At 66.5% G+C, this 16,291-nt stretch overlaps 1 protein-coding gene and 1 long non-coding RNA gene across 25 annotated transcripts in view; one reads left to right on the top strand and one right to left on the bottom strand.

Moving 5' to 3' along the window:
- KIF1A (kinesin family member 1A) overlaps positions 1 to 16,291 on the bottom strand; it is an 87,002-nt gene that overhangs the window by 15,877 nt on the left and 54,834 nt on the right. For 13 of the 24 annotated variants that reach the window (XM_086394145.1, XM_086394147.1, XM_086394157.1 and 10 more), the window contains 12 exons: positions 12,877 to 12,995; positions 10,820 to 10,905; positions 10,061 to 10,199; positions 9,780 to 9,948; positions 9,555 to 9,645; positions 8,078 to 8,196; positions 7,393 to 7,448; positions 6,485 to 6,593; positions 6,245 to 6,311; positions 5,998 to 6,082; positions 3,226 to 3,331; positions 1,214 to 1,240 (listed from right to left, as the gene is read on the bottom strand). In XM_086394145.1, coding sequence (XP_086250271.1) covers positions 1,214 to 1,240; positions 3,226 to 3,331; positions 5,998 to 6,082; positions 6,245 to 6,311; positions 6,485 to 6,593; positions 7,393 to 7,448; positions 8,078 to 8,196; positions 9,555 to 9,645; positions 9,780 to 9,948; positions 10,061 to 10,199; positions 10,820 to 10,905; positions 12,877 to 12,995 — 1,173 coding nt within the window. The remainder of the gene's footprint in view (positions 1 to 1,213; positions 1,241 to 3,225; positions 3,332 to 5,997; positions 6,083 to 6,244; positions 6,312 to 6,484; positions 6,594 to 7,392; positions 7,449 to 8,077; positions 8,197 to 9,554; positions 9,646 to 9,779; positions 9,949 to 10,060; positions 10,200 to 10,819; positions 10,906 to 12,876; positions 12,996 to 16,291) is intronic. The other 11 variants (XM_086394148.1, XM_086394151.1, XM_086394159.1 and 8 more) reach the window with 1 other exon arrangement.
- LOC147374794 (uncharacterized) lies at positions 13,309 to 14,552 on the top strand. The gene is made up of 2 exons (XR_015161438.1): positions 13,309 to 13,673; positions 14,259 to 14,552. It is a non-coding gene; the product is annotated as an uncharacterized LOC147374794 (long non-coding RNA).

Below are 16,291 nucleotides of genomic sequence, written 5' to 3'. Positions count from 1 at the left end.
GCTTCCAGGACCAGCTGGCAGGCTGCCACCTCCAGGAAGCCCTCCAGATTGCCCAAGAGGAGCAGGTCCCTGCTCTCTGGGCCCCGCGGGGATGTGACCTTCCTCTAGTGCAGCTTCACCGCAGGTCTTCCTTGACAGAGTCCCCGCCACAGCCAGCCACCTGTCCCCAGGGAGGGCCTGATCCTGCCCTGGGTGTGCATGCCCTGGGGACACGCTGACAGGAACCACAGCCTGCTGACCACCCCTTGGGGCCTCAGCTAGAGCTGCCCGGGGCACAGAGTGACCATCCATCCCAGGACCTCGCGCCAGACCTGACCTCAGCAGGTTGGCTGGTGCCCTGCCCTCTGCTCTGGGCACCCCCCCGAGAAGGGGCAGGCACTGCCCCACGCCCCACGCCCCTTTGAGGACCAGGCGTCCTCACTGGGGGCCTTCCGCTGCCCCCCTCCTCTTCCAGAACAGAGACCCCAGGGCACCGAGCTCTGGCCACAGTCCACAGGGCCCAGAAGAGATCGCGGCCTCAGGGACAGGGTCCATAACACGGACTGAAGTCCGTCCGCCGCGGGGCCTCCAGGACCCTGCCCCCGGCCGCCAAGCCCAGAACCCCGGTGGGGAGGATCTCCGTGGCTGGCCCAGGAGCCCGTGACTCGGGGGCTGGTCCTGGGACGAGGCGAGTCCGGAGCCGGGCCCTTCGCCCGTCACCACCCACCCGTTTCCTGAAGGGCGTGTAGTGGCTACACCAGGAGCCTGGCTCGGTGAGGGGCTGCGCCCGGGGCGGTGGGGCAGAGTGGGGAGGGCTGGGCCGGGCCGTGCCTGTCCGCCCCCGGCCTGCGCCCACTACGCACCCCCTTCGCTCTCTCACTGTGTGGGGAGGGGGCCGGCCAGCCTGCATGCGGGCGCCTGCTCCTGCTGGGGCGAGGCGGGGCACGGGCAAGGCTCTGGGTGGGGGGAGCGGGGAGGCCAGCCAGCGTCTACAAGGGCAGAAACTACCGAAGCAGCCAAGGTCAAGAGTGGAGGGCGGGGGGCTCAGCCACGGGGGGGAGGGTGATGGGAGGAAGCGGTGTGACGGGGAGAGGAAAAAGGAAATAAAACGGGAGGAGAAGACGGCAGAGACAGACGAGGAGGTGAGCGAGTGTGGAGGGCCCGCAAGCTGGAATGAGATCTCGGGGCTGTGGAGTGGGGGCAGGCTGAAAGAAACCAGGGGCACGGATGGTACCTAGGCATGTCCGAATCAAGAAACTGCCTGCAAAACACAAACAATCAGAGGTTAGTGGGGCCGGGGGCCGGGGGGGCAGAAGCAGCGGAGCAGGCGGGGGGCAGAGCGGAGGAGCGTCCGCGGCAGGCGGGGGGCCGTCGGAGCCAGGGGGCCACACAGCCTGGGGACCCTGAGCGGGGGTCGGGGGACGGGGGCTGTGGCAAAGCGGGTGGGCAGCCGAGGCACAGGGCCCAAGGCTGGCCTGGGTCTCCAGGCGGGGAGAGCGCCTGACCTGTCACCCGCGGAGCTCTGAGGGCGTCAGCCGGGGTCTAGAGGACAGGAGGGCCCTTGTGGGGGGCTGCTGCGAGGCAAGCAAGCCTCCGCATGCCGCCCGCCTGGGGCCACCTGCTGAGGGGGTCCCCGAGACTCTTCCCAGGGCGGGGCTCGGGTCAGGGCCGTGCTGGGGTCAGACAGCAGGAGGAGGGGAAGTCAAGCAGGGCCAAAGCAGCTGCGGGCAGGGACTCTGGTCCGGGGGCTTCCTGGAGCCCCCAGGGGCCCAGACCTCCGGCACCTGAGTTGGCCTCTCGTCCCGCGGTCCCCAGGGCACAGGCCTGGCCTCCTGACTTCCAGGAGCAGGGCGAACCTTTTCAGCCAAAGCCCCACTGACCCGAGATCCAGCCCCCTAAGCTCCCCAGAACGTGCCCCACAGCCACTGTGCCGGCCGGAGGACGAAAGCCCAGAAATACGGTCCCAGAGGCGCCCACACCCTCCTCCTCTCTGGTCCACGCGCCTTCCAGCCCAAGAATGGAGGCGTTGCCAGGACAAAGGGAGGGCTAGAGGCTGGGGGCGCTGAGGTCACTTTCCAGGTCCCCAGAGGCACTCGGCGTGCCAGAGCCCTCCCTGGTGACACGGGTCCCCGCAGCCCCACCCCCGGGTCCCGGTCTCAGAGGCCCGGGTCCCCGCAGGCAGCCCACGCAGAGGGCGCCAGGCCCTCTGCTGTGTCCCCAGGTTGTGTCCTCACGGCAACGGGCCTGCCGCACGAGCCGCACCCCCGTTCCCGTAAGCCCAGCCTGCCTGTCATGGTGCCCCCACCCTGAGAGAACACCCCCCAGCATCCTCATCCAACCCTCCCTCCTCTGGACACGAGTGCAGACTGCGTTTCCTCTGGAAGGTTCCGGGGCAGGACTGGAGCAGAGCCATGCCTGCCCCTGTGGGTTGCTTCCCGCTCTCCGGGGAGTCTGCGAGGAAGCCCAGCTCTGTCTGGACCAAGACCCTTTATTCTTATGGATCCAGCTCCCCTGGCAAAGGGGGCCCCACCCACTCCAGCGCACCCAGCGCTCAAGACACTTGGTACGAACGCGGCACAGGAGCCCGTGGAGATGCCCGCAGCTGGAGCTCGGGGTCAGCTCTCGGCTTCTGCCTCTTAGGCCAGGTCGAGCCTTCAGAACTTGGGAGCCCCCTCCCCATGTCCCCACGCCCCCAGAAAGCAGCATCTCAGACAGAGCCAAGCCTACCAACGTCCCCCCAGGAGGGCGGCTCTGGCAGGGAGCTGTCTGCCCCAGCCTGGCCCCCAGAGGCCTCTCCCCCAAAACCCCCAAGCCCGGCAAACCCAGTGAGGAGCAGTGTGTGCCAAGCCATGCTGTTGGGCACACCCCCACCCCGGGATGCCAGACCACTGGCCAGCTTGACCCTGAGCTGCTCCAGGACCCTGGGCCGCAGGGAGGACGCCTGCTAAAGGGGACATGTGCCCGCAGCAGCGTGGCCGGGAAGTCCAGCCCGCTCACCCGCCCCATGCTGCCTCCCGGCCGCAAGAGTCCTGAGGACCCAGCTCCTCCGCCAGCAACGCCTGCGTGCCCCTCCATCAGGTGACCAAGCGACAGCTCACCAGGGGCCCCTCCCTGCACCACCTCCTGGAGGGCCAGGAAGAAGGGCCTGGAGAGCTCACGGCCCAGCGCAGCCAGGCAGGCCAGGTGGGGGGCTGAGAACACACTCCGGGCCCTCCTCCAGAGAGCACCAACCCCGAGCAGACTCACCGGTCATCCTGGGCTGGGCAGATGTATCCAGACGAGAGGATGCTGAGCGACAAGATATTAGGGTCGATCAGAGACTCGTCCGTTTCCGGGGTGTTTCGGATGCGACCTGCGGGAAGCGGGGCGGGCTGCACATCACTTCCCAGGAGGGCAGGCGGACACCAGGTCCCCGCTGTCCACCTCTTCCTGGGCGGGAGCTTCCAGCTACAAGGCTGTGCCACAGGGCTCCCCACACAGCCACAGGGGCACCCCGCTAAAGGCAACACCAAGAGGGGCAGGGAGGCCCACGCAGGGTCTGCAGCTGGAATCAAGACTGATGGGAGAAATACCCACAATCTCAGAGATGCAGGTGACACCACCCTAGTGGCAGAAACTGAAGAGGAACTAAAGAGCCTCTTGATGAGGGTGGAAGAGAGTGAAGAAGCTGGCTTCAAACTCAGCATTCAAAAAACTCAAGATCACAGCAACTGGTTCCATCACTTCATGGCAAATAGATGGAGAAAAAGTGGAAACTGCAGATTTATTTTCCTGGGCTCCAAAACCACTGTGGATGGTGACTGCAGCCACGAAATTAAAAGATCCTTGCTCCTTGGAAGAAAAGTTATGACAAACCTGGACACCGTATTAAAAAGCAGAGACATCACTTTGCTGACAAAGGTCTGTATGGTCAAAGCTACGGTTTTCCCAGTAGTCATGTAAGGATGTGAGAGCTGAACCATGAAGAAGGCTGAGCACCAAGGAATCTATGCTTCTGAACTCTCGTGCTGGACAAGACTCTTGAGAGTCCCTTTGACAGCAAGGAGAACAAACCAGTCGATCCTAGAGGAAATCAGTCCTGAATATTCATCGGAAGGACTGATACCGAAGCTGAAACTCCAGTACTTTGGCCACCTGATGTGAAGAGCCGACTCTTTGGAAAAGACCCTGATACTGGGAAAGATTGAGGGCGGGAGAAGAAGGGGACCACAGAGGATGAGATGGTTGGATGGCACCACCGTCTCGATGGACATGAGTGTGAGTCAACTCCGGGAGTTGGTGAATGGACAGGGAAGCCTGGCGTGCTGCAGTCCATGGAGTTGCAGTCAGACGTGGTTCGGTGACTGAACAGCACCACACGCAGGGTCTGCAGCTGCCCAAGGTGCTGCCTGTCAGGGGGCGTCCTCCCGCAGCCTAAGTTCTGAGCTTCTTGGTTTCTCAGCTATAAGTAACTCTTGCAATATCTCCCCACCCCAGTTGATAGGTTCCAATCACCCAGCCTGGGACCCACAGGCCCTCCTACTCATTGGAAGAGGACATCTTGGCAAGATGAGAAGGAAAAGATGTTTCCTCTCTTTTTATACTTAAAAAAAAAAATGAAGAGAAACACTATCAGTCAAAAATGTCTCCTTGCAAAGGCTGTTTCCAGCAAAGCCTTCTAAGACGCCTGTACTTGTGGTGGAGGCAAGGGGGTGACTCTGTCTATAAAAGTCACCAGAACTGCCAAGAGTCAGGACTCCCGCCTGGCGCCTCCATTTCCCATTTCTCGCCCCTGAGTGCATGTGCTTAGTCAGACAGGCGTGTCTGACTCTTTGCAACCCCATGGGCTCCTCTGTCCATGGGATTCTCCGGGCAAGCATACTTGAGCAGGTTGCCGTGCCCTCCTCCAGGGGATCTTCTTACTCTTATAGTAATGGTTAATTTGATCACTCTGCCTCCTCGAGGAATAAACAAGTAATACTGAGTTTTCTTTCTTAAGTCAGAAAGGAATCACTGGGCCTCTCCCCCAGACCACATCTGCAACAAGGGTGTGTGCGCTCGTTCTGCTGCTCTTCTGATTGGTGTGGAAAGAAGATGCGGAACAGCTAAAATGAAACGTTTGTCCTGGGGCCCCCTGAACCCCGCGGTCTGCGATCCTGACCTAGTGACGCAGGACGACAGGCCCCCATCACATTCTTGCTACTACATCCTCAGAGCCACTCCCCAGACCCAGGGACAGTGCCCTTGGGCTGATACCCAGGGCCACAGCAACACCCGGGGCGAGGCCTGGGAGGTCCCTCAGCTCCAGGGCCGTGGGGTGGGAAGGTGGCTTCATGCTGAGGACGGACGGCGGTCCATCCTGGGAGGGATGGCGGTCCCTGTCTTTGAACGGAAACTGGGAAGACAGATTCTTTGCAAAGAGTCAGCAAAGGGAACATTTCCAAGACAGAAGAGTTCATGGGAGAAAGCATCTAAGCCCCTGGCACTGTGAGCTGAATTGGGTCCCCTCAGAGATGTGCTGTGGTCCTGACCCCCAGAACTTCAGAACGTGACCGCACGTGCAAACAGGCTCTTGGCAGACGTAAGCAGTTGAGACGCTGTCATGCTGGACTGGGTGGGCCCTCATCTAAGTATCCAGGCCCCGTGAAGACAGAGGATTGGGGTGACGCGTCCACAAGGGGTCCCCACAAACCACCAGAAGCTGGAGGGGGGAGGAAGGACCTCCCCTGGGGCTTCAAGGAAGCATGGCTGAGCTGCTGACACCCTCATCATAGGACTTATCCACAACGTGATGGGATCAACTTCTGTGGTTTCAAGCCATCTGGAGTTCGGGACTTCCTCACGACAGCCCTAGCAAGCTAGCACGGTGATTAAACAGAAGTCTGGAATCACCACCGGAGTCCCTGCGCCTCTCTTCAGGTGAGGGGCTGAGGCACCCAGGTTAAGTGAGTCAGCCAAAACCGCACAGCAACAGGAGTGGAGCTGGGTCTGGGGCTGAGTGCGGCCTGTGTTGCCGCCACACACCTAGCCCTCACTCACCCACCACCAGCTCCCGCACTTCCTTCCAGCGGATGTGGCTGCCCGTCTCGTGCAGCAGGGTCACGGTGATCCGTCTCTGGATGCCCTGCCGGGTACCAGGGAAGAGAACACGGTCAGTCGCCGGTAGGCCGGGCGGGGCGGGGGTGAGTTGGGGGGCGGGGCGGGGTGGGGCCAGGGGCTGGGGGCGGGGCTCGGGGCAGGGGTGGGATGGGGGCTCGGGGCGGGCGGGGCAGCGAGGTCTCCGCACCTGGTGGAGCAGGAAGGTCCCCATGCACGGCATCCCGCCACGGTGATCCACAACTGCGGGGATGTAGCTGGGAAAGAGGTGGCAGGTCTGAGGGCGTGCCCGGCCCCGCCCCGCGCGCGCAGCACAGACGGCCGGCCCCCGCGGCAGAGCAGAGGGCAGGGGAACCACCCGCTGCCCTAGGCCCCTCCTCCTCGCACATCCCCGCTCAGCCCCGCGCGGGCAGCACGGCTCCGGACTCACTCGCCGTTGGCCTCCAGCTCGCAGATCTCGAAGTAGACCAGCAGGTCGTACTTGCAGTGGCAGGGGCCCGGGCAGGGTCGCGTCAGCGTGCTGAGCTTGGTGGCCGGCACTGGGGGACAGGGAGAAAACGCGGGTGCAAACTGACCGCTCGCGGCTGAGGGCGCGCAGAGGAGGCGTGGAGCAGACCCCCAGCAGCAGCGAGAACACCGCCCTCCACGGGGAACGACCCCGGGGTACAGACGGGCCTTGGCCACCACCCGGGGGGGTGGGCGTGACTGAGGCTCATCCATGCCAGGCGGGAGGAGCCGGCAGCCCCACGTAGCTGGGCACAGGCAGTGGCTGGAGCCACACATGCTCTGAGGCCCCACGACCCACCCAGGACCCCTCGGCCATGCCAAGCACCTGCCTCCAGCACAGAGAGGCCCCAGCCCCGGGCCCCTGCCCTACACGTGCGGCTGCTCCCAACACACAGGCTCCGTGCCCCATGTGCCCAGCCACCTCTGCCCACAGCCCCTCTGTTATGGGTGCCAGGCGCGGGCTGACCTCCCAGGGCCCTTCCTCCAGGGACTTCCCGGGCTCGCCCACCTCCAGCCTTGCCCCCGGGAAGCAGCTTCCAGGCCGGCCTTTCCTCTCAGACCGTGTCCGTCCTGCAGGCTCAGTTCACAGGGCCCAGCCCCCTGGGAGTCCCCGGCCCTCATCCCCAGCCGCAGGCAGCCTCCTGGATGTCCCTCTGTGGCCCCCGCTCTGGCATGGAGTCCTGACTCCATGGGGCCTCCGGAGGGCCAGCGGAGGGGGTGGGCAGGGTGGTGCCAGAAGGCTAGGGGGCAGGGACGCCCCCACAGGACTGCGCTCAGCCAAGGGCGGCTGGCCCACATGGGCACCCCTGCGCCCGGGAGAGCCCCACCTACCTGGCTTGGACAGCGGCATGACCCGTGGGAAGTGGCGGCGAGAGGGCCTCAGGGGGCTGTGCGGACAGAGGTGGGGAGAGTGGGGAGAGTGACCAGGAGTGACTGGAGACTGGTGCCCCTCCCACGGGGCCTGGGGAAGGTGTCCCTCCCACGGGGCCTGGGGAGGCCTGACGCCAGGCCTCCACCAGCCGGGGAGGGGGCACCCTAGAACCCGAGACCCCCAGGAGGCCCCAGGAGGCCCCGGGAATCTAGGCAGGCCCCTCCCGTCCCCAGGACAGGCAAGCCCTGGAACCAGCCCCTCCAGCCTGCTCTGCCAACACTCGCCCTGGGTCCCGCACATCAGCTCAGAGGGTGCCCAGAGGCGGCAACAAGGGGCCCCGATGCCTGTGGGCTGCTCTCCCCACACACGGGGGTCCCACCCTGAGAGCTCCAGGCAGGGGAGGGAGCCGGGCCAGTCGCCCCCATCCCACCTGGGGGGGCGGAGGACTCGGGAGCAGGGCAGGTGGTTGCCCCCGCCAGCCCTGCATGGCTTCCCTGAGCCCCAGGACACGACCAAGGTTCTGACAGTGACCCTCTGAGACCCCTCCTCAGCCCCGTGGGGCCGTCTCTGACCCGCCCCGTGTCCGGCCGCAGACGGCTCCAAAGCCTGTCCAGGGCCTGTCCAGGGCCCAGCCGGCCTGCTGACCTGAGCACGTCCTTGCAGAGGGGCGGGAACGGGTGCTGCTGGTAGTGCCCAAAGACCTCGAACACGAGGGGCTGGCTCTTGATGTACTCGATGAAGGACTTGGTCACCTCCACCGCAATCTGGTCGGGGGGCGGGATGGACAGTCAGGGAGGGGAGAGCTCGGCCTCCGTGGAGCAGCCGGCACCGCAGGCCCAGACCAGAGAGCCCGGGGCTGACCTCGCCTGGGTCTGCCCAGCCTGCTCCTCCACACGCCCTGTGGACCCGCCACTGCGGGCCGGCCCAAGGGCTCTGCCCCCAGGACTGAAGGGCTGAGGGCCCCTGGGCTCAGCTGCTCTTTCAGATCACAGACCTGGAGGATGGGTCTCTGCGAGCCGGTCTGAACCCCCTCGGGCTCTCGTCCACTCGCCCGGCATTGTGGGTTGAACTGTGTACCCCCGGACCCACCCACCACCCGCCACCCGCATCCCGTGTGTTGAAGCATATATGTTACAGAAGGGTCTCCACAGAGGCGATCGAGCTAGAATGAGGTTGCCGGGGACCCCACAGGCCCAGTATTCTTGTAGGAAGGGGACTCTTGGGCATAGGCCCGTGTGGGACACGATGTGAGGATCCTGGGGAAGGCGGCCGTCCACGAGAGGGTGGCAACTGGTTCTCGTCGCAGCCTCAGAGGGAGCGTGGAGCCCACCAGGCTCTCGGGCTTAAGCCTCTGGGGCTGAGGCGGGCAGCCCCTGGGCTGAGGGGTCCTGCTGGGCCACCAGGGAAGGAACCCACGCAGCGCCCTGGCAGAGCTGGCCCTGCCTCCCTGGCTTAGAGGCCACCGGAGCCCCTCGTCCCTGAGGGGCAGGATGGGCCACAGTTCACAGGGCCCTTCTGAGCCAGGCCGGGGTGGCTGCTCAGGGCATATCCACAGCTCAGGTCCAACTCACACTGGCCGCCTGGGCCCCGAGGCCTGGTGACCCAGTGGCTTCGGTCAGGGCCGTTTCCCCGCCTCAGAGCAGAGTCCCCTGCTCTCCTGACAGCCTGGCTCGAGTTGCGTGTTGAACCGTGTCCCCCTTGTCTGCCAGTTCTTCCAGGCTAGGGGTTCCTTGGCCTCTCCAGCTTCTGCCTGGCCACCCTGCAGCCCTCCACATGCCCTGCCCTGCCCCGCCTCATCCCCAGGACCAAGCCAGGGTGACCTCGCTGGGCCCCAGACCCTTCACATCCACATTCGGCTGAGGCTCGCAACAGGGGCCCTCGGGGACTCTGGGCTGCCCCCACCCCCAGTCTTAAGCCCCCCAAAGCCCCTACTGCCCAGCAGGAGCACACGTGCCCCCGCCTGGCGTCCGAGGTCCTCTGTCCTCATGCCCAGTCCGGGGCTGGTGCTCAGGAGGAGAAGCTGGGACCAAGTAAAAGCAACTCGGGGGTTTCAGGGAGGCCCGCAGAGCCAGGGCCCCGGGAGGGTGGGTCACGGCGGGGGCGGGGGGCCCTGAGGACACACGTTTTGGACGTGGTAGAAGCCGAGCGGGGGTCCCCTCCCCGTGTTCTTCAGGGGCTCCGTAGAGAAGGCCTCGTCATGGCGATGGATGAAGCTGCGAACCAGGAGGAGATGCTCGGTGGGTGCGGGGCCTGGGCACGGGCACCTCAGCCTCCGGGGGCACCATGTGCCCCCGCCCCCTCCGCACCTTGCCAAGGCCCACCCGCACAGCCTGGGTAAAAGGCTCACTTGAACTGGCAGAAGATGTCGGCATATTCAGCGGATATGCTGGACGCCTGCAGGACGGTCACGCGGAACGTGAAGGTGCTGCCCAGGCCGAGGTGGTCCAGGGCGGCGTCCAGGGGCCCATCCAGGGCGGCTTTCTCAGGGCTGTCCAGGAGGCCTTCCGGGGTCACCGCTGCTGGGAGCCAAGGGCAGAGGGGCGTGGAGGGACCCGAGGTGCTGAGCCCGGGCTTGGGAACTGGCCTGCAGCACGCATGCGGGCCAAGAGGCGGGCCGCGGGGACCCACCTGAACAGGTGTTGTTGTTGACCTCGTCGGCTGAGGGCCCGGAGTCTGCGGCCTGGCCCTGGCCTTCCACAATCCGCAGCTCCTCCTGGGAGGTCCCTGAGCGGGACATGCCCACCCCGGGGCAGGACTCGGCCTGGAACTGTGCAGGCGGGGGCGGGGTCGGACAGAGCGCTGCCGGGGACCCTGAGCGCCCACCCAGGCTCGCCCGTGCCGGGGGCCTACCCCTCCCCAGGCCTTGTTCCCAGGTTCTCAGGGCTATGTTAGTCTAGGAAGCGGGAAAGGAAGGTGGGACACATCTCTGGGGTTCAGCTCTGCCCCCACCCCAGCCAGGACCCCTTCCTCAGCTCTGTCCCCTCCCTCAGCCCCGCCCACCTGAGCCAGGACCCCTCTCTCAGCCCCGCCCACTGCTCCCCCTGCCTGGGCAGGACGCAGGGAGACTCTCCCAGCGGCTTTCAGGGCCTGGCCAGCGCCCCCACCAGTTGCCCACATGGCCCCCACCGCCCCCACCCTGGGCCCTTCCTGCACTGCTGGACGCCCCGTGCCCCGCCTGTGAGGCCCAGCACTGACGACCTCTCTGAGAGGGACTGGGGGGCCCTGGGCCCAAGGCCTCAGAGCACCAAGGTTCAAGCAGCCGCCCGGGCTGGGGGCTCTTACCCGAGGGCAGGAAGGGCGCCTGCAAGGAAGACGCCGTCCTCCCCCCTCCCTGAGGCCCCGCAGGGCTGGGGGCCCGTCTGGTGCCATCTGTGGTCGCACCACTACCTTCTCAAAATGCTGGTCGTCAAAGGAGATTTTGGCTGTTCCCGACTGGCGGACGCCGGAGCCGTAGTCAGGGGCCTCCTCGTCGGCTGAAACAGGACAGAGTGGAGGGTCAGGCCCAGCTTGTCCCCAGGCGGGAGAGGGCATCCAGGCTGAGTGCTGGGGGGGTGGTGCGGTGGGGGGGGCGACGTGGGAACCAGGTGGGGCTCCGACCCGCCTAGGGGCTCCCAGACTTGGCCAAGGGGCCCTGAATGACCAGGGCGTGTCCCGGGCACCCTGAAAGCCCACCTCTGCTGCCCCAGGGCCCAGCGGCAGCCACGTCGTAGGCACAGCCGCTCTGAAGGGGCCATGAACTCCAACTTGTCAGAGCCAAGCTTTCTACCTCTGCCCCCCGTCAAGTCCTGCCCCCAGACTCAGCTGCTGCAGAAGAACCTAGGGTCTTCTGGATCCCCTTCCCCCTCCCCCAACACGCAGCTGGATACTCAAAGCCCCCACGCTCTCACACCCCATTCTCCCAGTGTACAGGGTTCCCTACTGCCTGGGACAAAACCAAACCCTTCTCCTGCCGCCTGAAGGCCCCTAGTCCTGGCCCCTCCAGGCCCCCAAACCCCAGCTCCAGCCACTCTGGCTGGACGCCACTGCAGGAGACTTCACAGACGCCAGGGGGCTCCAACCCTCTGTTCTGGGGCCCTGTGGGGGTGCGACCACCACCAGGATGTCCACGCCGGCTGCCTGAGGGCCCAGGGCTCTATCCCACCACCACCCAGGGTCGGCAAGTGCACAGGAGGGCTCCTGCCACGGCGGGGGGACGCGGCAGGGATGACTGTCTCCTCCAGCTCAGCCACCACACGGGGGATGTCGGGTGTGGCCCAAACACACACAGCACCGACCTGTCTGTCTATGAAGCGGCCGGCAAGGTGGGCCTGCTCTACAGGGGCTGAGGGATCAGGAAGGGCCAGGAAGAGCCCGGGGAGGATGAGGCGTCAAGAGGGCCAGGGTGCCCTCAGGGGAGGAGGGCGGCACTGGATGCCCCAGCATCGCCATCACCTGGCTCGTCCCTAAAGCCAGCCCACCCCCAGGCTCCCCTTCTCAGCCGCATCCCCAGGGCCCTCAGCACCGTGGTCACACGGCTGGAGGAGCTGGAAAGAGCGCTTGGGATCGTGGGGAAGCGAGAGCCCGGCACAGGGGTCCAGACATCCAGAGCGTGCGCTCACGGGCCACCCAGCGGGCGAGCAGGCCCCCCGTGCTGCTCACGCTCCGTGCCCCCGTCCCGGCCTGGGCCCTCGGCAGCCACACACAGGGCATCCAGGGTGCCCGGGCCAAGCCTCAGGGAGGGGAGGAAGAGGCCCGAGGAGATGCCGGGGGCTGGAGGCGGAGAAGGGAACGCTGGCCATCGCAGTAGAGGGACCCTCCAGCCGAGCAGTCCCCAACACGTCCTCCAAGCATCTCTCCACACTCCTTTCTAAGAAGCTTCACAGAGAACCCACTTTCAGAGGGGCAAACCCAGCAAACCCGAAGCCCTCCTTGGGGTGGTTGTCCCCAGCCCGGAGGGGCGGCCGGGAGGGGACTGGGCAGTGAGGCATCTGCTTCTCAGTGGGGGGCTGGACCAGCTGGCCGGCAGTGGGCAGGGGCTCACGGCCTCTGGGGAAACAGGTCTGCACCCGAGCGGCCACACACTCCAAAGGGGGCAGTGCTGGGGAGTCGGGAAGGCTGGGGGACCAAGGGCTGGAGTCTGCACACCCGTCCTGGGGCTGAGACCACGGTGGGAGCTTGGGGGGCACTTCTGCACCAGGGTGGGTCTGCAGGCTGCCTGGTGGGGGCCCCGAGCCAGAGGGGTTTCAGCCAGCCCCGGGCTCGGCCGGCGCAGCTCTGAAGGCTCCAGATGACCAGGAGGAGCCCCAGGGGCCCGAGCCGAGTGCCGGGCAGCAGGGCTTCTCTCTCAGGGAGAGACGGAGGAGGCTGGCTGCACGCAGACCACCACGCAAGGCTGCGGAGGCCTCCCCCAGCCCGGGGGCCCCGTCGGAGGAGGGACAGACCCCGCCCGGGCCGCCTGCACGCACCTGAGATGGCCTGCACGGCCACGCGCAGGAAGCCCTTCACCTCGCCCTTCTCGCTGACGACGGCCACGCGGTGCACCAGCGGCACGGGGTACAGCAGGTTGCTGAGGTACACGAAGGCCCTGGGGGAGAGGCCGCCATCAGCGCCGCCCACTGGGCACCGCGCCGGGCGGCGGCAGAGGCGGCAGGGCGGGCTCACGACACAGCACTGCGAAGCAGAGGGGAGCGGGCAGCCAGGCGGGGGCAGCCAGGGCGGTGGGGGCAGGAGCGGACAGGCAGTGGGGCGGGAGGGCGCGGAGGTGAGGGGGCGGTCTGAGCAGAGGACAGGGAGGAGGAGGGCTCAGCCTGCTTCAAGGAAGACGACCGGGAACTGCCTCGCTGACCTACGACCCTCACGCTGGTGCCGATGCCCCCCGTCTCCCCTGCCCATTTCCCAGGAGCCCCTGACACTCGCGGACCCCACAGAGGGCCTCAGATGGCGAAAGACGGCTCAGGGCTCCCTGTGAGCCTCTCCAGGAACACAAGGGGCGAGAGCTCCATGACGTCAGCCAGGGCCCCGGAGGAGGGCTGAACGGAGCCCCGAGGATGCCCCAGACGCAGCAGCGCTGCCTGGCACGGCCCCACCAGCCCCAGGGCCCAGAGCCCCCCTCTCCCGGCAGCTCAGCTGTTCACCCAGCTAGTGCCAGGACAGGCGGGCCAGAGGCCACGTCACCCCGTGGCACCCCCTCCCTGAGCCGGTCGACCTGCGGGATCTCACGGGCAGCGGAGGACAGAGCCTGTGCTGCCCCGCGGGTGGGCAGGTGAGCACAACTCCCTTCCGTTCAGGGCGCCCTCCTTGCAGGGGACACCCCCCTCGTTGGGGGGATCACCCTCCTTGGGGACGTGCCCTCCTTGAGGTGTGTCCTCCTCGGGGGGACCCCCTTTGAGGGAGCACCCTGGTTTCCAGCTGTGCTCTGCCCTCCACTCCAGCCCAAAGGCACAGACCTGGCAACCCTGAGCTCTGGGGGTGGGGGGACTTCAGGGTGTGGTCCTGGCGGAGGGGCAGGATTTGGAGCCGGATGGTGGGAGGTGCTGGGGAGGAAGTGCAGGGGGTGGGGTGAGGGGGCCCAGGTGGGGACAGAGGTGCGGGCAGTTGAGGTGGGGGTCTGGGCAGTGGTCTGGGTGGCGTGGGGGCGCTAGGGGACAGGAGGAGAGGTGCATCGTCCATCGCCCCGCCCCTCATCCAGGCTGGGGTCACCGCTCTGCAAGCCCCGTGGCCGCAGGCTGGGGGCATGGCTGCCCCCAGGGCCCTGCGTCCCCTCTCTGGTGGGCTCCCGGCCTGGCCACCGCCGGCCTTCCCCTGGCAGAGATCAGGACCCTGCACACCATCCTCGCTTGTTCCTCAGCTCTGCCTCGAGTCTCTCTGAAACCCATCACCCGGCCCATCAGCCCTGGCCTCCCTCCTCCTCTATGGTCTCCACGGCTGCCAGAGGGGACCTGAGACCTGAGCAGACCCCACCCATCGCAGCCTCAGAGCTCTTTGCATCCGACAGGCGCCCCAGCCCCTGCTGTGGGCCCAGCCCCGTTCTGGCCTCACACCCCAGTCTGTCTGCTCCCTCTGCACGGCCACCCACGTCTCAGCCTCCGGGCTGCTTTCTGCACAGCTCTCCCCATTGGCCCGAATATACCAGTAGGCACAACCTCTGTTGACTGGTTTTGCTTTCTGGGCCCCCGAAGGCTGAGCTGGGCCCCAGGCGCCCCAGGGTGCAGCCTCCCAGGGCCTGCCATTGCAGCCCCCTGCCCTCCAGCAGGCGGAAGCCCCCTCCCCAGCACACGCCTCTCTGAGGACGCCCCGTGGCCTCTCCCTTCAGTGCGCTCGCTGGATGAGGGGCACCTCTGCCCAACCGGGGGCACGCGGGCACTAAGGCCCACTGCCCCGGCCACTACACAGGTAAGCAGAAGCCAGCAAGAGACGCTGGAGCCCGGAGAATGGAAGGCCTCACCCAAGTCGCAGAGGGCATCGCCCAGCACCCACCTCGGACAGGACGGGGAGCCTCCCCTCCCAGGCACCTGGGCTCCTGGCCCAGCTTCTCTGATGGAAACCGGGGGTGGGAGGGGGGTGACCATGAAATGAGCCAAGTCACGGGGTCCAGAAGGGGAAGCACAAGGCAAGGACTCAGGCACAGAGCCGGCTCTGCTCCCCTGAGGCCCAGCCGCCCCGTCCTGCCCCAGAGGGCTGAGGGGACTGGGTGGGGCAGCCCCCAGGTGTGGGGCCCAGTCAGCGCTGCCCTCCAGCCCTGCCTGCCCCTGGGCACAGCCTTCTGCAGAAAGCAGGGTCGGGAGACTTCCCGGAGCCCCAGGCGCTGGGCGGGGGGCCTGCCCAAACCCCTGCACCCTGCAGGGACCCACAGGAGGACCCACGGGGAGGGCACACCGCCTCGGTTGTGGGCTAGTGAGGGCACGATGCCTTCCTGAGGCAGAGCGTCAGGCTGTCCAAGGGCCACCAGCCAGGAGGGCCCTCTAGGCTCGGGGCCGCCTCCTGGAAGGCTCAGGGGGCAGCCCCCCGGGCGCTGGCTCCCGGCTCCCTGATGGCCTCTTGCAGCACCCTGCAGGGGACCCGGGACCACCCTGAGGGGCAATGAGAGGAAGGAGGTCAGCCCTCTTGCTCCTGAGCCCATGGAGGCCAGGCCCTAGGCAGTCCTAGGCCGTCACAGCAGGGCCGCGGCAGGCGGGCGTCCCTGCTCCCCCACGGCCCCGCGGCTGCACACGCCCCCTGCGGTCTCCAGGGGGCGCCTCCTGCCACAGGGCCCTCCCATCGAAGGGGGCCGCACCCCGTGAGTCCTAAGGCTCAAACCATCCCACTGGCAGCCTGCCACCGAAAGCTCCAGGGGAGAAACCATGTGTGACGGCCCCTGTGGGCCCACCCGGGCCGGCGCTGGAGCCCCCAGCACCACGCAGCAGGCGGCGGGGGTCCCCTCTACTCACACCTCAACACAGACATTGGGGCTCCCTCCCCAACGGCATGCCTCAGCTGGACGGGGGGGCGTTGTCTTTCTAGGGGCTCAAACACAGCACCGGAGGTCTAAGCAGTGGTGCTGGGGCTGGCGAACCACAGCTTGCGCACCCCGTCTCGCAGGTGGAGACGGACGCCCGGGGACAGCAAGGCTGGGGGCTCGGCTGGGGCGGGACCAGGCCGGCTCTGGGGCAGCTCCTGGCTGTGGGCACCGCACCCCAGCGCCCACCGGCTTACTCAAGGTTCTTTAGGCAAATCAAGTCTCTCCCGATCTCCGGGATTTCCCCGCATCGGATCACGGGATTTTCCCACATCGGAAAGGAAAGAAAACCCAGACGCTTAGGGTGTGGTAAACAGCAGGGCTGGTGGCTTCAAGGGCCCCCCTGGCTGGAGGTTGGGGTTTCACAGAGAAAAAGACGCCCGAGT

The sequence above is a fragment of the Bos grunniens genome, chromosome 3 (assembly GCF_055505025.1).
Source record: "Bos grunniens cultivar Pamir isolate PY7600 chromosome 3, Bosgru_T2T1.0, whole genome shotgun sequence".
Lineage (NCBI taxonomy): Eukaryota > Metazoa > Chordata > Mammalia > Artiodactyla > Bovidae > Bos > Bos grunniens.
Note: the sequence above shows the minus strand (reverse complement) of the source record. Positions and strands in the feature narration are given on the sequence as shown.